This window comes from Barbus barbus, assembly GCF_936440315.1.
Source record: "Barbus barbus genome assembly, chromosome: 11".
NCBI lineage: Eukaryota > Metazoa > Chordata > Actinopteri > Cypriniformes > Cyprinidae > Barbus > Barbus barbus.
This window is the reverse complement of record NC_136739.1, coordinates 13,530,025-13,552,297: the sequence shown is the minus strand read 5'-3', so window position 1 is coordinate 13,552,297 and position 22,273 is coordinate 13,530,025. Positions and strand designations below refer to the sequence as shown.

At 41.3% G+C, this 22,273-nt stretch overlaps 1 protein-coding gene across 2 annotated transcripts; it reads right to left on the bottom strand.

The window, feature by feature from the left end:
• Positions 1-1,067: 1,067 nt before the first annotated feature.
• On the bottom strand, positions 1,068-20,927 carry LOC306877308 (uncharacterized protein). 2 transcript variants are annotated; one of them, XM_079429008.1, is made up of 22 exons: positions 20,726-20,927; positions 20,461-20,565; positions 17,913-18,034; positions 17,801-17,841; positions 17,585-17,628; positions 17,382-17,404; positions 17,205-17,266; positions 16,904-16,965; positions 16,701-16,729; positions 16,525-16,556; positions 16,291-16,361; positions 15,708-15,748; positions 15,555-15,610; positions 15,344-15,429; positions 14,901-14,929; positions 14,735-14,766; positions 14,610-14,638; positions 13,094-13,184; positions 12,833-12,988; positions 12,455-12,634; positions 2,557-2,628; positions 1,069-2,347 (listed from the first exon to the last, which is right to left on the bottom strand). In XM_079429008.1, the coding sequence occupies exons 1-22, from the start codon at positions 20,888-20,890 to the stop codon at positions 2,271-2,273; spliced, it is 1,605 nt and encodes a 534-aa protein (XP_079285134.1). In that variant the 5' UTR covers positions 20,891-20,927; the 3' UTR covers positions 1,069-2,270. The 2 variants fall into 2 exon arrangements, with proteins under 2 accessions (XP_079285133.1, XP_079285134.1); XM_079429007.1 differs by having other exon boundaries at positions 1,068-2,347; positions 12,455-12,988.
• Positions 20,928-22,273: the final 1,346 nt, after the last annotated feature.

The window sequence follows — 22,273 nt, the reverse complement described above, 5'->3', positions numbered from 1 at the left end:
AGATCCCAATTTGTCGGTCACCGATGTTACCCAGAGTGACCGACTGAAAGGGAACTAATACTGATGTTTGTAATCTCCCCTCTCATTCTCTCAGTGGACGACAGTGCCATCATAGACTGCCAGTTCAGTGATTTCTACCATACTCCACCCGAAGGCGTTGAAAAGGTTCTGTTTGAACAGCATATCTTTTGAATTGTCATCTGCAGACACATACATAGTGTGGAGTTGAACTGTGTGTGGCAGCACGTGGTTACAATCTCTTTCAATATTGCTTCTGCCTTTGCTGTTACTACTGCTGCTCTTGTCCATTTGGAAGACAAACCAGGCTTTAGTTGTGTGTGTGTGTGTGTGTGTGTGTGTGTGTGTGTGTGTTTGGACACAAATGAGAGAGAAAATCTACAACCTAGAAAACACTTTACATAAGCACTGAAGACACTTACTGATATCTATTTTCTGTAGTGGGTGATATTGATAAAGTGAGCTTATCATTTTATTTAATAACAGTGTACAATGGTCAGCATCTGATCAGCTTTGCGTTTTCGATTTATGTAGAAATTATTGATATACAAGCTTTCTTGAATGAACCAATTGTATTTGCAATATTTACATGTGATTGAGAATCAAACCAAACCTCTCTTATTCTGTTGATTTTTGATGAGTCTGTTACTGTCGTTTGCCTTTCATCTGAACTAGGTATATTTATAAATTGCTATCTATAGCAGTTTATAGTATTTTCCACAGTGTATTTTAACATTTTACTTCTGTGATCTCTATTGCACATAATATTAAACAAGTGGCTTTGGCTGAACACATTTCAGAGTCAAATAGACACTGAAATGACATGCATGAATCTGTTTAACGTGATCATTTTTGCTGCCCTGGCTTATATCTTACCAAACTCCTTCAAATGTTAGACTGAAGGTAAACATTTCTTTTTGCTTCAGGTGTGTTTTGCTCCACTGATGTCCTGGACCTGAAATAATTCACATCTGCATAGTAAACTTTAATTAACTATGAACCTTATGTTATTGGTTACTGCAGAAATGTTATGTGCTCTTAACACCAAAACCACTCATGCATTAATTTTATTCACACAGTTGAATACACAACCAATTCTTAAGTTTTATTGTTAACAGCATGGCCATGCAGCTACCTAAAGCCAATGTGCTTTTCAGAAAAAGTCCTCTGAAAAGGTTTTGTCCTGTAAGATTTGTCAAATCTGATTTTCAGTCCCCAAAAAGCTTGAATTCTCTCTGTACACTGTGTCTTATGGTACATTCCACAAGTGCTGTATTTAATAAACAAGTATTCTGTCTCTATGTCAAAGACCTGTGTAATGTGAAACCAAATAAAATATAGACAATCAAGCACCTCTACAAAAATAAATTGTTATATTTAGTTAAAATTGTAAATGTGTCCCTAGATCTTTGGTTGTTAATTGGAGGAATAATGTGGGTTAGAAATAGTACTAATTCCAGATATAGCCTATGCTTATTGTATAGAGAGAGAGAGAGACGTAGATAGATTTATTAGAAATAAAACTGTTGAATTTTGATGTGTTCTACTCATACTTTATTGCCAAAGCGCAGCTGAAAGGACAATGACAACATACAGGTCTGAAAGATGACGGAAATGTTTTGGTTAGTCTCTTGAAGCTGTTAATGTGTCTGCTGCCACCTAGTGTCCATATTGGGAATATACTTTTCTTTCTTTCTTATAAAGTAGTAAAAGCTTTGACTAGCCCCTTCAGGCACGTTTGTGGTTGACCTGAAGCCTCTTTAGAGGCTGCTTTGTCAGTTTGTTGCTGTGTGCTGATTGGCTGTTCAGTCTCCTGCTCTGAACTATTTACAGATGAGCAAATGCAGGTGATGTGAGTCTCACTTTCCCCAGTCAAAAAAAAATTTACACAGCAATTCTGTGTAAAACAGACACATACTGCACACTCAAACTTCCCTTTAAAAGTGTCAAAAGCTATGTTTTAAAATATCTAAAATATCAATCCAAGATAATAAGAACGGCATTCTGTAAAGAATGTTTCTTAGTTGCTACTGTTTCATTTAGAAACTGAGAACAGAATAACGATCATATCAAAATGGCATATGCAGACATATTTCATGATATTTCTGTCACTTACATACTGTAAAACCCCCATTTAAAAAAAAAAAAAGACATATGCAAACTGCAAAAATGTTCTGGACTTAAAAAATAACCATTGAACAAATTCCTTGCTAAAAATCATAAAACATCTTAATTCTGTTAGATTGTTTATATTAAACATCTAGTACAGCTTTGACATCCCTCAGTGCTGCTTTTTTCCTCTGCAAATCCTGTTCCTGTTTCTCCAGGTCTGGAAACACAAAGAACAAAGTCATTCTCATGAAACACTGCCATTTAAGTACCCATAAAAATTCTACTTTCTAATGTGATTCATTACAAGACACAAAAATGTACAAATTTATCCATTCAAATGATAAGTATATACATTCAAAACTTACTGTTAAAGGGTTGAAATAACGTAACGCTTTAGATGTAGGTGGTTACAATCAACTACTGTACCTTGTTCCAGCTGAGTAATAATGCAAGGCAGCCGTCCAGATGCCCCCAATACTCTGAGAGCAACATCATAGTCTGTGGAATATTTCATAGACTTTCAGTTGTATAAACAAAAACCCAGCATTTTATTGAGGGTTAAAGAACATACAGGGGTATTTCAGGTTCAATACGAGTTAAGATCAGCTGATAGTGTTTGTGACAATATAACAGTATAATGACTACAGATCAGTGAAATATCACAGTTAGAATGAGAAACAGTATTTTAACGTTTGTGGATTGGCCTCTGTCACTTCCATCTTAAGTTATTCACTGCAACTCAGATTGATTTTAAAGAAGGGACAAGTCAAAATGAATGTTTTTGATAGCAAGATTATGCCACAATTGCTGTCGACTGAGCTTAAAGGTGAAGTTTATAATATTTTTGGTTAAAATATCTTCTCTCAACCCATTTTATTGTTCATTGACTATTATAAGTATTCCATTCATGGGTTTATCTCCCAAAAAAGGTCGACAGTGAGCCTCCCAGGCACCAAAAAAACATTTAGTGTGGTCCACTCAAATTCGTCAGTGTCTTTCCAGGTCAGCCTAGCAAGAGTTTGGACTGTAGCTGAACGGGACTAATAGATCGGTAGGGGTATTGATTCTAATCCACCACGGGACTCGTGTAAAAAGTGCGACAGGAGACAGGGCACTCTTCAACTGTTTATCTGTATTTAACCCGCTCACAGCGGATGGTACAACATTGCTGCAACTGGATCGGATATTGTACAACTTATGTTCACAAAGTGTTAAATGTGGTCTCTCTGAAATAAACAGAATAAAGTAAACATCAGTTTGCATCTGCTGAATGTAAATTACAAACATGTGAATAACAACCTGCTACTAATACATTATACATGAATCAACATGACGAGGAGAGGATTAACAGTAGCGAGCATACGCATTTGAATCACCATTTATCTTAAATATAACAACAACAGAAACGATATAATGTTCGATTACACAAGATTAATATTTCAACACAACAATGAAATAAACATCATTGGCTTATAATCAGGAATGATTAAGTAAACTTACATTCAATCGCACAATAACACCTAAAGAAATAACGGAGCAAACGGCTGGGAAAGTGAAAGTAAAGCGGATTAGCGGAAACCAACGTCAACTAGCAGCATGCATTCATAATAAAAGTCCTTAATAAAGGTCCTTCCCTATAAAGATACATAGGGAATTTAGAACAGCCGCCCCCAGATTAGCATAGCTAATATGTCTAAAAGGAAATTCCCTAGTCGTTGGGGTCAGTGTCACCTCCATCCGGAAGTGCTGGAAGTCTGACAAGTTTGGCCACAGGTCGTAAGTATAGGCGATCATTGATCTGTACTTGAGCTGACCTAATGTGTCCGTCAGCGCTGGGGACCAGTTTGACAACTCGACCAACTGGCCATTGGGCTCTGGGAAGCTGCGGGTCGATTATCATGACCACTGTGTTTTCAGTTAGATCTGCCGTTACCCGCTGCCACTTCTGGCGAGTCTGAAGATCTGGGAGGTAGTGTCTTGTGAAGTAAGACCAGAAGTGATCGACGATAGTCTGGGAATGACGCCAACGACGCCTGGACAAGGGCTCAGGGGTGTATATCACCTGGGGAAGTGAGGCGTCTCGCCGCCCCATGAGAAGCATATTGGGGGTAACCGGATCTAAGTCCGCCACGTCGGATGAAACGTATCCTAAGGGCTTGCTGTTCAGGATACCTTCTACTTCGATCAGTACAGTCTGCAGAACATCCTCAGGCACAGACTGGCTCCCGATTACTACTCGCAGTGCAGACTTTACTGATCGGATCTCCCTTTCCCATGCGCCTCCGAAGTGGGGTGCGGCGGGAGGATTCATCTTAAAGGTGATCTGGTAGCTAGCCAGCTGCTCCTGCAGTCTGGGCTCCATCTCCTTGAAAGCTTCTCTCAGTTCGGTCTCGGCTTCCCGAAAGTTAGTCCCCTGATCTGAAAAGATCTCAGACGGGGTTCCTCTACGTGCTATGAAGCGTCTTAATGCCTGTAAGAATGCATCAGTGTCGATGCTGTTGAGCAAGTCGAGGTGAACGCATCTGGTCGTCAGGCACTTGAAGATGACACCCCATCGTTTCTCCTGGCCACGGCCAATCTTGACCATGAAGGGCCCGAAGCAATCAACTCCGGTGGAGAAGAAGGGGGGTTTATATATTCGCAGACGAGCTGAGGGTAAGTCAGCCATAATAGGTAGAGTCGGCTTAGCTCTCCAATTTTGGCACTCTACGCACTCTCTCTGGTGTCGTTTGATGGCCTGTCTGCCCTTTAGAACCCAGAAATGGCGACGTAGCTCTGCGAAGACCCTATCAGGTCCTGGATGGAGTAGACGCTCGTCAAAGTGCTTTATAATGAGTCTGGTCACCTGATGGTGGGAATCTAGAACCACTGGATGTATCTCGGCTTCGCTGAAGCTATCCAATTGCCGTAGCCTACCTCCCACACGAATCAGGCTAAACTCGGGGTCGAACTCAGGCGCAAGCGTGTTTAGACGGCTGGCTGTGGGCATCTGGTTCCCTGACTTTAAAGCCTTGAACTCCTCTGGGAAGGAATCCTTTTGACATTGGCTCAAGATGAGCGCTTCCGCATGCTTGTAATCTAAGGATTCTTTATTCAGATCTTGGGCGGCCACCCCATAGAGAGACTGGTGGGTCGCGTCGACCAAGGCACTCCAAGAAGCGTACTGAGCTGAATCAAGCATGTCTAGATTGCGATGATCTGCAACTAATCCACAGAAGACAGCTTTCCTTGTCTCTGAGGTATCCTCTTGGGCCTCTCCAAGGGGCTTGGCTGGCCATCGGTCTGGTGGTTCGCGGAGGAATCCTGGGCCTCGAATCCACATGTCAGAGTTCGCCAGCTCCATGAGCGTCCTCCCTCTGGTAATGTCGTCCGCCGGGTTATTCGAAGAATCAACATACCGCCAAGAGTGCAGCTCGGTCAACTCTTGTATTTCCGCCACCCTCGTCCCGACGAACACCTTGTACCTACAGGACTCGGACTGGATCCAGGTGAGTACTGTAGTCGAGTCGGTCCATAACGTCACTGTCTCTATGGCAATGGTCAATTCCTGTTTGAGGAACTGTGCAAGCTGGGCGCTGGTCAGTGCTGCACACAGCTCGAGGCGTGGCATCGACAGCTGCCGCTTGGGGGCCACCCTAGAGCGAGCCATAACGAAGGCAGTGTGGATCTTACCCTGCTTCTCGGCACGGAGGTAAGCCACTGATCCATAAGCAACCTCCGAAGCATCACCGAAAACATGTAGGCTGAATCTTGATTCCTCCACATCAAAGTCGACAGGAAGACAGCACCTAGGAAGTCGGAGCTCAGGTAACTCCTTCTCCCACGTATTCCATTTCTCCAGCAGGTCTGCAGGAAGATTCGGATCGTCCCAATCCCTCGGTCTGGTCCAGAGCCTCTGGACAAGAACCTTGGCTCGGGTGGTGAAGGGAATGGAGAATCCTAAGGGATCATATTGCGTTGCTAAGACCTTATAGATATACCTCATGGTCGGGTGTTGCTCTGCTAATGCACGATGCCTGTAGCCCAGGCTGTCTTCTAGGCAGTGCCACATTAAGCCAAGAGCCGGCTCCAGTGGGTCCGAATGGTTTTGCTGTAACCACAGTTCGATATTCTCTGAACGGGCCTTAATTGGTAGGTGCTGGACAACGGAGGGGACATTTGTGGCCCACTGCCTGATCTCGAAGCCCCCAGAGGCTAAAAGATGCCTTATATTGTCGATTAGTTGCTTGGCCTCCTCAACAGTGGGTAGGCTCTGTAGGCAGTTGTCCACGTAGAAGCTTCGCTCTATGGACTGCAACACATCCTCATTCCCGACCTGCTGGCAGCGAAAGTGCATCTGCAGCGCAAAGGTAGCGCAGCAGGGGCTGCAGGTCGTGCCGAAAGGCAAGACTTGCCATTCGTAGATGTCCGGTGGGTCCTGGCGGCGCATGCTCCTCCAAATGAACCTCAGAAGGGGTCTGTCCTCGGGTAGGAGTCTCACTTGGTGGAAAATACCACGGATATCCCCACTAATGGCGACTGCGTACTGCCGGAACCGGAGGAGGACTCCTAGCAGTGAGGCACCGAGGGTAGGACCTGGTAGCAACTGCTGGTTAAGGGAGACACCTTGGTATGCGAAGGAACAATTGAAAACAAGCCTGTATTTGCCGTTATGCTGCACGAGATGGTGTGGTATGAACCACGACTCCTCGTCTACGTGCTGGCCTTCTGGTAGTACCTTGACAACATACCCTGAATCAAGGAGCTTCTGTATTTCAGCGTCGTACACCTTAGCCCTCTCAGGGTCTCTGCTCAGGCGCTTCTCAGTATTCCTGAGGCTGGACAGAACGGATTCCATCGTCCCCTTCAGCGGTGGAGCGTCTGGAGCACGAAGGAGTGGAGTAGCATAGCGCCAGACTCCGTCAACGTCTACTCGTCGCGTCCTGGTCTCCAACATGTCTGCAGCCATCTGATCCTGTTTAGACCGAATTATCACTTTCTCGCTGCGAAATGGAAGGACATCAAGCTGCCAGAGTCGTTCGACATGTTGATAAATGGGGTCTCGTAGTGGTGTAAGAGAAGTGAACAAACACTGTGGGGAGGATACCTGATGTGGGTGACTGCCCCTTCAGCTCTGTGATGTCATGTCGGATGGTGCGAAGGGCCATAATCTCCTCCCTTCCCTGAATTCCTAGCTGCTGGACTGCTGCAGGAAGGATGATACTCCGCTGAGCTCCATCGTCCAGGATAGCATAGGTCGAAACCGACCTCTTGCCTCTCCATAGCAGCACTGGAACTACTTTCAGGTACACACGTCCCGTCAAACTAGGAGAAGTAAAATATGCTCGTTCATGAGATGTTGTCAGCAGCACACTGTTAGGACCATCCTGGGCAATGGAATGCAGGACTCCGAGATGTATGTTACCACAGTCCTTGCAGGGCTTCCTCAACGTACATTCCTCCCATTTATGACTTGTGCGCCCACATTTCCAGCATCTTTTGCCATCCTTTACCCACTTTAGAATCTGATCAGATGAGCACTCAGTGATTTTGTTACACTGTGACAGGTAATGCTCCTGACTCTTACAGAACAGACACAAACGTTTCAGTCTCCCAGCTGATGACTGAGCATGAGTTGCACTGATACAGACAGACTGCCCTGTGCTAGCTTCTGTGGGCTGATCACTGCCATGATAGACGGCAGTGGATCGAATCTGCGGCTTAGGAACAGGTTGGCAATCCTTCCGTGAGATCTGTACTCTCTCAGTCTGATAGCGCTGCACCATCTTGGTCGATAAACGCTGCGCTTCCGCCTTAAACTTCAACCAGTCAGCAAGATCATGCAGGTTATATGGGTTAAGGCTGTCAGTGTGCAATCGGCCTCGCAACTGTAAGTGCTCTATAAAGCTGTCTCGGTAGTGTTTGGGCAATTTACTGAGTAATCTGTCAACATGCCCCGTACAGGAGAGCTCTCACCCCTGTGGACCCTCGAGTGACATCAGCATACCGACTAGCAAGTCAACATTGAGTGCAAAACTCTGAAAGGCCTTCGCATCCCCAACTCTGATATCAGGTGAATTCAGCAGGGCTGCGATCTCGCTTTGTGCCAGTTGATGCGGCTGGCCATACTGACGTTGCAACGCTATCATCGCTGTCATATAGGGCGCAGGATGATGCCGGCAGGCTTGAGCAATCAATCTAGCTTCCTCCAGAACCAACTGCTCCATCAGTACTCTGTACTTATAGTGCTCAGTGAGCTCTGTGTGAGGATTGAGAAGATTATCCAAGGCCATCTTCAGGTCTGTAAACTCCCTCTCGCTGTCGTTCACGAGCTTAGGCAAGGCTGGCATAGGAACTGGTTGTAGTGGGGGTGTAGCAGGCCTAGGCTGGTAAACTGGAAGAGGAGGGGGTGGCTGGTGAACCACTAAAGGGTGATACCAAGGCTGCACAGGAGTGTGAACGGGAGGCCGAACCGGATAATGCCCATCAGTCAATAGTGGAGGGCGATACGGGTCAGACGCAGCAAACGACTGCCGTGTAGATTGGCTTGGTGCGTGAGCCTGTAACTGATATACAGGGGGCACTAGGGGCCTGTATGTCGTAGTGGTCAAAGGCAGCTGCACTGATGTAACAGTATGTGGCAGTGATGAGGTCACCTGACATGCAGGATCTGCTGTGCTAAACAGAACTGCCTGTTGTCGCGTTACCTGTGGAACAGATACCAAGGTATGGCGAAATAGAACAATGTGCAGCAGGGGTGGTAGCTCGTGTCCCGTGCCACAAAGCTGACTGCTGAGAAACATCAATGTGGGTCGTCTGAGCGAGAAATGACTGGCCTAAAGGCGGAAGCGCTACAGATGAAACTGCAGTAGCCTTCGGTCTGACCACAGGTGGTGAAATAACTCTGGCTAGTACATCTACCTGGAAAGTGGGCGATGCAGCACCACTGCTGAATGAATCACACTCTGATGGGCTGTGATACCCTGGAGGAGCTACTGAAAATCTAGGAAGACTGGCTTATAATCAGGAATGATTAAGTAAACTTACATTCAATCACGCACAATATCACCTAAAGAAATAACGGAGCAAACGACTGGGAAAGTGAAAGTAAAGCGGATTAGCGGAAACCAACGTCAACTAGCGGCATGCATTCATAATAAAAGTCCTTAATAAAGGTCCTTCCCTATAAAGATACATAGGGAATTTAGAACAGTAGCTACTTTAGCAGACAAAGCAAGAGGCTTTATTGTATTTATTATACAGTGTGTGGGACCATCGCTGACACGTTACATGGGAAAAGAAATTTAGATTGGTTTGTTACCAGCAAGCCAAAATTTAAATAGACTTGCCTAAATACACAGAGACAGACAACCAGGTAAGAGGAGGGTAAACATTGGTAATGCTTTTACAAGATGGAGGAATTTGATTCAGTGTTTGGGTTTCAATTGAGATGCTGAATTTGCTGAAGTTTCTAAACTCCAGTTCCCTGATGACATTAGGGGATTCACTTGGGAGCCCCAATTATCTCTGACTTTAAGAGAAAACGCCAACGAATATTGGCTAGTGGATTTTGCATACCTGAGCCACTCCCCGTGCATACGGGTATAAATAGGCAACAGGTGCATCCACTCATCAGATTTTTTGCTTCGGAGCCGAGTGGATGAACCGATAGAGGATCAGATGTCGATAGCAGCATCGGGGGATGGGCAATCGTCCTCTGAGGATGAAGATTCGGCGCGGCTGCCGCCGAATCAGACCCAGAGTTGACGGCCGTGCTTTCTCGGGCCACCGCAAGCATCGGACTGAAGGCGTCCACACCTCCCAGTCCCGAGCCTTTTGTGGCGAGATGACTGGTTCCTCGGCACGGGCCGTGGCTTCCCGGAGGTGCATGAGGAGCTGATGAGCTTGTGGACGACCCCTTTTCCTCACTACTATCGATGGCGGGGCGGCTAGGGGGTACGTTGACATTCCCCAGGTGGAGAGTGCGGTTACGGTGCACCTGTGCTGCCACTGGGAGGAATCGTCCTCGTCTCCCGTCCAAAGCCTATAAGCTGACGGCCGCTCTCTCAGCCAAAGCTTGCAGTGCTGTGGGCCAAGCCACCTCTGCCCTGCATGCCATGGCTATCCTGTGAGCACACCAAGCCAAGGCACTAAAATGCACGAGGGTAGTACCAACCCGAGGTTGATGCAGGAGCTGCGCTTGGTGACTGACCTCGCCCTACGGGTGATGAAATTCACAGCGTGGTCCCTCGGGAAGACGATGCCCAAGAGCGCCATCTATGGCTCAGCCTGGCTGAGATGAGCGATGTCGACAAAGTGCGCTTTCTCAACGCTCCCGTCTCCCAGGTGGTACAGAAGCAGACTGAGGCCATCCAATACATCTTGATGCAACGTCTGCCACCGCTCCATCACGGGCCAGCCCCCAGTCTGCTCATCGCCGTGGGCACCCTCCTGCATCCACAAGAGCGGCTCTGCCCCGCGTCAAGCCTCTTGCAGGAGTGCGACGCCCCCCCGTGTCCCAGCCGGCCCCAAAATCGTCCAGGGAGGTGATAAAGCGGCCCTGACATGGGCAACCCAGAGATGGGGGAAGCTGCTCTTTCTCAGGAGACGGCGAGGACAGCTTCCTCCTTCCCCCGTGCCGTCCACATCCTGGGGGAGCTCAATCGTGCAGCCGATGGGCTCTCACAAAAGGTCACGTTCCCCGGAGAATGGCGACTCCATCCCGAGATGATCCAGCTCTTCTGGAGTCGATTTGGGGAAGCTCCATGTGTGGTTCCTGGATGAGATGTGGCAGACTTGAGTGTTTTGTCCACCGGCGGTGGAAGACACTTTCACTCAGGCCAGAGCCCTCTCTACGAGGTGAGCTCTTGCCTTAGTTGAGTCTGTTCGCGATCTGGTGTTTTTCTCGCCGAGAAGACCCCTGAAGATGCACAACTGGAGTAGTGCTTTCTCTCCTGCAGGAAAGGTTGGAGCGTAGGCTGTCACCCTCCACCTTGAGAGCATATGTGGCTGCTATCGCAGCACATCACGTTGCAGTGGACGGCCGGTCCCTGGGAAAGCGCAATCTCATTGTCAGCTTCCTGAGGCATGCCAGAAGGCTAAATCCTCCTAGGCCACCCTTGGTGCCCCCCTGGGATCTCTCTATCATCCTGACTGGACTTCAGAGGGGTCCCTTTGAGCTGCTGGATTCAGTCGAGCTGAAATAGGAAAGACTTGAAGCAATCTTTTGTTGAAGGTCGAAATCCCTTCTAAATTCTGTGGTGAAAGGAACAGCGGCTTGGCTTTCTCCAGCAGCGATGTACTCACCTGAGGTCCCTGCGGGTACCAAGGTCAGCGAATTTGCACTAGGGCGATGGGAAGGTTACGACCTTTGCATGGCATTTGTCTGTCACGCGCTTGCTTGTCAACATTTGCAATGCCATAAGGTTGTGACAGGGTTCAGGTTGTGGCGCTTTCCATCGACCCCTAATGTCATCACGACATAACTCGTAGTGATCGACAGATAGGAAACGTCTCGGTTACGTATGTAACCCTCGTTCCCTGATGGAGGGAACGGAGACGTTATGTCCCCATGCCACAATCTTGAACCATCGCTGGGTGCTGGAACAAGTTCTTGGCTCCTCAGCGGAAAACCTGATGAGTGGATGCACCTGTCGCCTATTTATACCTGTATGCACGGGGAGTAGCTCAGGTATGCAAAATCCACAAGTCAATATTCATTGTGGTTTTCAGAGATGATTGGGGCTCCCAAGTGAATCCCCAAATATCGTCACAACATAAAGTCTCCATTCCCTCCATCAGGGAACGAGGGTTACATACGTAACCGAGACGTTTTTGCCACTTTACTGTCAAGTCCCAGATAAAATAAGTTCAGTCATGACAACTCTCTGAGAGTTTAGCATGGTAATTTAGTAATCTGCTAAATGACTAAAAGTAAAAGTAAAGTAAGTAAGTAATGTACATGACAATGTATTTGCTACAGTAGATACATCCACAGACATAGCAGATCTATACAGGTGGAGCTGGGGAAGGTGGAGAGTTTCTGAAACGCACTGCAACTGCAACAGCAAACACTAGCCATGTATTTGAATGTTGAGCAGCGAGCTCATTGGCTGCTGATACAAAAAGATAATGATGTCATTATGCGTCATCTAGAGTTTCATGACAGAACTTTGGATATGTTGCTATGATATGACTAATTGTAAGCCTTTGAAGTTGTTTAAAAACATGCCGTATTTATGTAATTCCACTATGTGACAATAGTTGCGCAGAATCTGCTTCGCCTTCAACTTGTATTGAACCCAGAATATTTCACAAAACCGCACTGAATCAAGGCTGTTCTCACCTTGGTGGCTGGCTTTCTGTGACTGCATTCTTTCTCCTAGACTGCTCAGCTGAGACACAAGCTCTGAGAAGATTTCTTTAGTCCACCCGGCCTCATTACATCTGGTCCAAAATATGATGGCACTGGGCTCAGATTTCACTGTGGTACCCACATCAGAAGCATCTGCTGCAGCGGGACGACCTGGTGATGAAGAAACTCCTGTCGTCGGAGGAACTACTGGTAGCTGCTCAGATTTGAAGCGAGATGCTAAGAGTGTGTGTACTGAGGATATTAACACTGCTGGAACGTCTACAGTGGGGCTTGAATGCTGAGGTGACCCAGCCTGACCTGAGGGATCACAGGTGAAATAGTCCAGGGTAGGCATAGAGTAAATGGTACCTGGTGAGACAGGCTCAGTGGTTGGAGCTTTGGGCGGTGGAGAAGTTTCGTTTGTGGATGGTGTTTCCTTATGTTCAGGGGCAGTGACAGACCCAGGTGAGATAGACACAGCCGCTGGTGCTGCACCAACGGGTGAAGAAGGTTCTAGACTGTGCTCTGAAACATAGAGATACTGTTTAAAAAAAAAAAAAAAACTATTTCCACAGGTTTACGCCTTATTGAAATGACAGCATCAGGACAATAGAAGACAGATGAACACACCTGATTCTGCTGAGGGTCCAGAGTCCAAAATAACACTACAGGGAATAGTGATACGGTACGTTTTTGATAGTAACAAACTCTGAGACTCTTCCTGAGACAGAGAGAGAGAACAATGTAAGCAAGTACACTGCTAGCTGCAGGCAAGTTATAAGAGCGACTGAGTATAGTGGTGAGTATAATACACCATTTAAAAGTTGGGGTCAGAAAGCAGGTACGTCTCAATCAGCTCCCTAGCTTCCGAGCTCGTGAATCAGTTGATTGTGTACACGAACTCGGTCACTGGTAAGTTCTCTGACTCACTGCACGTTGGAACAGTGATCACTCGAATTCCAGTGACATGATTACGTACAAAGTCAACGGACAACATAGTAGAACGTCACCACATAAATGAATAAACAACAGACAGGACCAATCTATTTTTGATCTTATTTTTTATTATCTTTAAACACATCGTTCAGTTACATGTTCTTACAACTTTTCAGCCGAATTTTAACTATAAATGTTAAATGAATGTGTCCATTACCTGTCTAGGGATGTGTGTTTATGTTGAAATAGACTAATTATGTTGAAAAAAATTGCACGACATTTTATTTATGAGTTGGCTTGTGTGTGGTTTATGTTTCACGCTTCAGAAATGTGACGTTATTTCCAGTAAGGGAGCATAGTGAGCGCCGATGCTCCCTAGTTTTTGTGGTGCATTGTGGGATTGTTTTTTGCGGTGCATTGTGGGAGCGAACGTTCCAGTGCACTGGAAGGATTTTGCGATTGAGACAGCCCTTAAAATGGCCGACTCCCTGATCAGTGACCTGACTACTGAACAAAGGAGCTGACCCAGGTTTTTTTTTTTTAAAGACATTAATTATTTTATTCAGCAAGGATGCAACTTTGCCCTCAAAAGAATAAATTACATTATAAGATTTATTACAATAGCAAACAGTTATCTTAAATTTTTTATAATATTTCACAATTTTACTGCATTTTTGATACCATAAATGTAGCCTTGGTGAGCATAACAGACTTCTTTTAGAAACATTGAAAATTCTGTTGAACAGTAGTGTAACTGTACTGGATGGTGATGAGCCTTATTGTAATAAATAGTTTATTTAAAAAGTGTTTTATAAAAAATATAAAAAATAAAAAACATTATGGTGCAAGATATTAAAAAATGTAATTATTGTCCCTTTTGGTGTCGATTTTGCCCAAGAGGCCTGGTTAATTTGTTCCTCTGCATTTAATGTTACTGGCTTGACAGTTTGTTACAATTCCTAGCTATGGAAAAGTTTTCCAAAAAGGTATGGGGGAGCTTTGTTTCATTTATAGATCATCCTCAAGCCTTGGATCTTTCTAGCCATGTATCAGACTTATATGTATGTAGCAAACAATACCTTTGTTCTGAAGTGCCATTGGGCCTTGTGTTGTGTTTTTGTTGTCATTTTTGACATGAAAATATCTGTAAATACATCTGCTTGTTTACGGTGTGACATGAGTGTGATGTGTTGTGCACAGAGAGACTCACTGAATCAATGTCGGTGTCATCGTCAGTTTCTGAAAATAATGATATTGTTTCTGTACAGTAAAGAATGATAAATGATACTTCTCGCAATTTTTTTTTTTTTTTTTTAAATACAAACACATTTGTACCTGTTGGTGATGGATTTAGTTTTTTACACGGCCTGCAGACAAAGGAAAACACAAAAAGTTTCTTTACATAACTTTCCTATTGTAAGTTTTTGCCAAAATACCATGGTACATTATGGTATTTTTGTATTTGTATTGCTTTCAAAATGGTTCTAAATCCTAAACATACCTTATTTTTTTAGGCACAGGAGTGGACCGCTATTAAAAGTGAACAAAGAAACACTTCATTGCAATTTTACTACCAAATGTTTTTAAGATTAAAATCTTTAAGGGTTAATTCACACAAAATGCTTTTTTTTTTGCATTCTATCACCCTCATAAACCTGACTTTCTTCAGTGGAACTAAATAAAACAATTCAGAAAAAAATGTCTCCGATATTTTGTCTTTATTAAAAGTCAGTGGGGTCAAGTCTTGCTTTGAAAGCCAATATAGGCACACAAGACTGGAACAACATGAGGAAATAATGACAGACTTTTCATTTTTGAGTGAGCTGTCTCTTCTAATTTGGACTGAGTAGTTTCAATGAAGTTTAATATGATATTTTGGGTCATATGGACATATCAAAACAGTAACACATATCAAACAGTCCAATTTAATGATAAGAGACTCACAGTGGGCTGTTTTTGAAGCAAAGAGTCCTCTGGATCTGACACCTCTGAAGCTACTACACGGTCAGTGCTCATTGGGCTTTCATCATCTAAAACAGAGAGACACTTTATTCAAATTGTTTTGATTTTAATGACTTTTTATGCAGCCCAAGAAATATCTAAAATTCATATTCCCATTTTAACAGAGATATAAAACTAAATATATAATAAACACCTGAGTCTAGAATGCTTTTATTTTTTTCCCTTCTGGGCGTCCCCACTTTCAGCGATCTAAAAAAACAAAACAAAATGCAGAATCAATATAATAACACTGTGATTACTAACAAGACAATATTCTGTAATTAAAAGTTTTCTACAGACAACTCACCGAAACGTAAATTTTCTGAACATATATGAGTCATATTTACTCTGTTATTAAATAAGATAAAAAAGACAAAATTAGAATAAACTGTACTTTTAACGAGTATTATTTCTTAAGTAGGTTTGTCTATTTGTCTTCTAAACAAATTCTGACAAGATCATATCTGTTTATTGATACAGTATAATTTGTTCCTTAACATAATACAAGTAAAATGATCATCTGTGAATACAATTCTGTATCCAGTCATCTCTGAGATGAGGCCCAATAAAAACGACACATTCATTTTTATTTTTTTAATTATGTTACATTAATTAGCTATTCAAAAGTTAAACCAAGTTAAATTGATGTTATGTTAAGTGATATTTAGTGATAATAGAAGGTGATTTATGAGGACATTGCCCCATGTCCCCATTTTACAATACGCTTATAAATCATACAGAGTGAGTTTTTTTTTTAGAAAGTTTCCTGTAAGGTTTAGGTGTAGGGTTGGTGTAGAGCAGTAGCACAGTATAAAAACCATTACGCCTATGGGATGTCCCCACTTTTCACAAAAACAAACGTGTGTGTGTGTGTGTGTGTGTGTTCTGACCCTGCCATGCAATTGTCCTGGATTGTCTGCTGATCCACAAGCCTTCTGAGCAGACGTTAAGTTTAATGAACCTAAATAAACACAAATGCATTTCATACTAGAAACTCCTCTGTACGGATGGACTCAATAAGCTATTAGTATAATCAGATTAGCTTTTGAAAATCAAGCGACTTTGTTTCTTTACAGTAAGAAATTAAAAATGACCCTTTACTTTCACGCAGTGTTCATTTGTACCTGTGGTTGATGGACTGGCCTCTGCACAGGGCCTGGAAATAGACAGAGAAACTCGTTTAAGGAACTTGGACAAGAATTTTTGTCAGTACAATGAACAACAACAGTCTTAATCACATCTCATCCTAGAACATGTTTCAGGCTGGATACTTCCTGTGGATTAATAACGTTCAGCATACCTTTTACTTTCAGGATCAGGAGTTGACAGCTATTGAAATTAAAAAGAGAAAAATTACAACAATATTACTAACAAGTTTAAAAATAGCCATGTCTTTGCTGAAAGAGTTGTGAATTTGCAGTTTGAATGAAATGTTAACAAGATGACGTGTAATTGGAGACATTCACATGATGCATCAAGACAGATTATATCATGAAAACTCACATTGTTCTGATTTGGAGGTTTACAGTCCTCTATATCTGACAGTACTGCATCAATTTCACCATCTATGATAAAATTATAATAGTCCAGTGTTATTAATGTTGTACACTTACATTACAATATCTGTCATCAACATGCCAAAAACAAGCTATTATTCTCATGTTGACAAATAAACACAAAGATCTTTGAATAAACACTCTTTTTGTAACTGAACTGGGTTATTGAGTATTACTGCAGTACTGTCTCATATAAAGCTAATAATACACTGTTATATAAGCTAATAATACACTGTAATAACAATTACCAGAATCTAACGAAATAAATGACACGGTCTTCTTCTTTTTGGGCAAACTCACTTCTGATGACCTAAAAAAAGTGCAAACACAAGATCATCTGAAATAATCACACTGTAATTAATAAAGTGGCAATGTTCTGTGATTAATCCAGTTCTGAAGAGGATGCACACACACTGCACACTTACCCTGTAGATGAATCAGAATCTCTCTATTAATAAATGAAGAAAAAGGAAAAACAGGAAATTACATCTAAATTAACATCATATTTATATGTCTTTATTTCAGAATTGTGCAGTGATGTTTTAAGATGAACAGTAATGTGGTTAGGTAAAAGTGTGTGTTCATGAAGAGGCTGTAAGTGTGTGTGTGTGTGTGTGGGCATGCTGACCCTGTCAGGCCTTGTCATGTTAGGCCTCCGACCGTCTGACGAACCTTGTAAACAAGAACACCAACTCAAGAAAATTTGACAATAATTCTCACATTGACATTTCACATTTTCACACAAGTTGCTTACAAATTTGCATCACTAAAACAAATACAATTGCAAAAAAAACAAAAAAACAAATCATGATAGAATATCTGGATTTAAAATTGAAACACTTACCTTTTTTTTTAGATTCTGGATCATGTAATTCACAGAACAGTCTAAAATGAAACATTAATTAGTTTAATTTTACTACATCTAAAACACGAATTGATGTATTCTTTCATCTTACATAAAACGGTCTTCAAGGGCTCTGGCACGATCCTCTATGGAGCAGGGATAATGGTATGAGCGTTTACAACGTTTTACATCACATCCCGCTGTAGCACCATTTTTTTTACAGTGGTGGCAAAGCTAGAAATAAACACACAGCAGTTATGCATTCACAGAAAAACAAAACTAGAATATGATGACCGTTTGATTACAGTTTACATTTAATGTGCTGAAATATTCCTGTTAAAGTATAATGTTGTACTATGCTGAACAATACAAATTAACATTGCAATCAAAATAATTCAAGCCTCTGGAGACTGTAATAATTTACAAAAGTAATACAAATTAAAAGTGATAATGTCAATATATAATGTAATATTGTTGTAGTATAGCTGTCATAATTATTCAAACCCTATATAACTGTGCTATTTTTATCTCATATTTGTATGGTATGGTACAAAATTGTGTTAAAACACAATTAAACTTTGGAAACTTTATAACAAACTGAATTAGCATACATAAATACACATACATAAATTTAGTCCATGCATGTATTAAAGTTAAGTAGTAAAGATGGCCAAGTCAATTGAGCTCTCATAAAAGCTACAGAGAAGAAATTATTCTTTTACACTGGAAAGTCTATGGCTACAAGAAGATTTTCAAAAAACTAGAGACAAGTTCTCAGAGACACAGCTTATTCAAAGTTTAAAATGTGTTGTACCAGAAAACCTTTGAAGATGTTGAAGAAAAAGCACAATCATTAAGGGGAATAAAAGGTTTGATTAGAGCAACTGAGAAAAACCCTCAATTTACTACCAAAGACTTGACTTGACGAAAGGAGGAAACATGTAGAGTATAAGACAAACACTAGACAAGCATGACCTTCATGTTGAGACATCTTGCCAAATGCCACTCTTGAGCAAGAAGAACATAAAAGGCCCACTTGAATAGGCTAAGATTCATTTGGATAAACCTGTGGACTTCTGGAAGAATGTCTTATGGAGTGATGAAACCAAACTCATGGATCAGCAGAACATCTGGTGCAAATCAGGTAAAGCTTATGACCAGAAGAACACCATCACCACAGTCAAACATTGTGGTGGACCAGTCTTGTTAATTATGGGGGTACTTTGCTATTGCAGAAATTGCTAACATTGACTGTATGAAGGGCATCACATTTTATTTGAAGTACTGGTCATTTTGGCAAAGACTGTGATGACTTTGTGGCAGAGACTGAAGTTTGATGATCAATAGACTGTCCTGCAGGACAGTCATGCCAAATTATACATCCAAATCTACTTAAAGCTTGGTCATAGAATGGTCATAGAATGTTTGATTAGACTGTTCAATCTTCAGATTTAAATCTCATTGAAAATATTTGGTTTAATTTGACAAAAGCAGTGGCAGTATAAAAACCAAAGATCATCAGTGATCTGGAAGCTTTTTCAAGTAAAGAATGGGCCAAAATTCCAATAGAGTTGTGATAGAAGCTTCTATGCAATTACAGGCAGCATTTATTGGTGGTTATAAAGAATAAAAGATACTGCACAAAACTTGGGGATTGCATAATTTTGTCCATGAATGTTTAGAGCCAATTTGAATTTTTTCATTTTCCATCAACTCTGCATTCTCACAATCATTTTTAAATGTGACGTCTTAAGTTGCTGGTGTATATTTATAGCAATAGCCAAAAATACACTGTATGGGTCAAAATTATTGATTTTTCTTTTATGCCAAAAATGTTTAGGCCATTAAGTAAAGATCATGTTCCATGAAGATATTTTGTAAATTTCCTACAGTAAATATATCAAAACTGAATTTTTGATTAGTAATATGCATTGCTAAGGACTTCATTTGGACAACTTTAAAGGTAATTTTCTCAGTATTTAGATTTTTGCACCCTCAGATTAGTTTTTCAAATAGTTGTATCTCGGCCAAATATTGATATGATTCGATTCGATTCAATATCGTGATGCATCATTATGCATCACGATTATATCTAATTCATTTTGTGCATTTTTTAAATTATATAAGCAGGTTTTTTTAAATAATTACAAATTAATAATAAATCAAAATTGTTGTTAAGAATTTAACCAAGTAAATATAGCTTCAAAAACATGCAAGCAAATATAAAATAATAAAGGGGGGAAAAGACAATTACAAGTGATAAACAAAAAGTACTTTCAGTATCTGAGAATGCTTTAAGTAGGCTATCAGAAAGTTTTAAAGACAATCATAGTTGGGTTTTTCTCTTTTCCTCAGTATTATTGCCATTTGATTATCAATCACAAATTTAAAAATAGTGGGTGCATTTTTAACACTCGCGTGACAAGCGCGTCTGCGAATGACGATTAATAAGATTTATTGCATCTATGCAGAATCGTCTATGCAACTATTAGTTTCAACACCCCTACTATTGTAGTTTATCATTCAAGTATTGTGAATGGACACTGTGTTATGTATTACACAAGATATTTTGAGAAAAATATTAACCAGCTAAAATTAATTATAACGTTTTAGAGGCAGTGAATGTGTGTTGTGCATATGCTTTTGCAGATGATATTTACTAGTCTTTTTCCTCTCTTCAGCTCCTTCTTTACATCTTCTACATCAAATCCAAACAGGTCGTCATAGGTGGGCGAATTCTTGCAGTAGATCCCTGATGCAAACAACTGAGGACACAATAAAATAAGATAAGCATTAAAAGTTATATATAAATTCTTAATTGACTTGCCTAGACTAGGTGAAACACATTAACCTAACCCAAACAAAACTATAAGTAACAGTCAGCGACAGCACATTTTAGTAACGGCTGCAATATGAAAACATTACCAAACAGTTTTGATGTGCGGAGATGTTGCCTTTGGAGGAGAGAGCCCCAGTGATTTCAGTTTCGTCTGATTTCTCGCAAAGTGCACAAATAATTTTACTCTGAAATTGTTCCGATCCCATGTTGAGCTCTGCTTGATGACATTCAACGACGAACCACGTTTTCATTGCAACGTTTCTTTCAGTTTCGTTTTCATTTTATTGCGTAGAAAGGCGGGTCATTTTGATCTTTGTCATCTTGCATGCATAAAAACACTCTTGTTAACTACTCGAGCTCCAGACAGTAATCTCGATTATCTCGGGCAGTACATTCAATCAAACAGATCTTCAAACTCAATCAAACTAAATCCATTTATATAAAAGCCAAAGCTTTTTTTTAATTTCCTGTAGTCACAAACGACTGTGATTGGCCCATCATGACCCGTGCTGGGAAAAGTAACAGGTACCACGTAAAAGCAATTATTTTGATTTATCGTAATTCAATCGCAACTTTAAAAGCATTACGGTAGAGACAGAGCACATTTAGGCCACGCCCACAATTGAATTTATATTGTAGGAAGCTGCCTCATAGTCCTTTCTGATTTATAACAAAAAACAGGACAATGCATAAAAGCTGCTGTGTGACAAGGTGCAGTAAACATGCTAAAAAAACAGAACTACGTTTTTATAAGCTGTCGACCTGCTGCACAGTGTTGGGCAAGTTAATCAAAGAATGTAATATATTACTCATTACTAGTTACTCCTTTCAAAAGTAATATTGTTACTTTACTTATTACTTTCTGGCAACCATAATAAGTTACACTACTAGTTTACTTCTTCTTCACCGAAGTTGTAACTGTATCTTCCACATAAAATTCTTCTAGAATGTTACTAATCATTTGACCAAAATCCACTTTGGATCGCAGTGAGAAGTTATTACAAACACTCAATAGTGATTGATAGTGACATTCAAGTAGAAGTGTTGTATTAATCTCAATAATTGTTATGTGTAGCTTGAAGCTAATTGTAATGTCTCCGTTACCCATATACGATTACATTTCAATATGTATTTTATCAGATCACATAAGTTTGTAAGAAACTTTTTAATTTTCCAAAAAAAATTGTAATTATGGTAATATAATGTAGCACATGCTGATCAGAGGGATGTAATGCCACAACTTACACAACAGTGTTCAGATCATCTTTTTTCCTGACAAAATCAATATAATTCAATATTTCTATCTGCTGAATGTAAGCTTTTCCATATTCCAAGCTTGCCTGCTGCACTGGGGACATCACATGCATATGTGAGTCATGAAAATTATGAAAATAAATCTAGGAATAATTTGATTGTTAGATTTTAAATCAGCGGGGTTGAGGCATCAAAAGTAACTAAGCTGTTTTATGGATGGTAACTGTAATATTATTACTGAAATGTTATTAGTAATTAGTTACACTACTAGTTACTACTAGTAAAAAGTAATATTATTACAGTAACTAAGTTACTAGTAACTAAACCATCTTGCCTACCAATATTAAAGAAAATGCCACCAGATTCATTGGGAAGTGCTT

What these genes read in the sequence shown, in the direction of transcription:
- LOC306877308 (XM_079429007.1), bottom strand. Translation starts at nt 20,890, where the DNA reads ATGAAAACGTGGTTCGTCGTTGAATGTCATCAAGCAGAGCTCAACATG. An exon ending in ATGACACCGACATTGATTCA is followed by an intron (nt 13,185 to 14,609) that starts GTGAGTCTCTCT and finishes TCTCTGTCTCAG; the next exon opens with GAAGAGTCTCAGAGTTTGTT. An exon ending in ACAGAAAGCCAGCCACCAAG is followed by an intron (nt 2,629 to 12,454) that starts GTGAGAACAGCC and finishes AATATTCCACAG; the next exon opens with ACTATGATGTTGCTCTCAGA.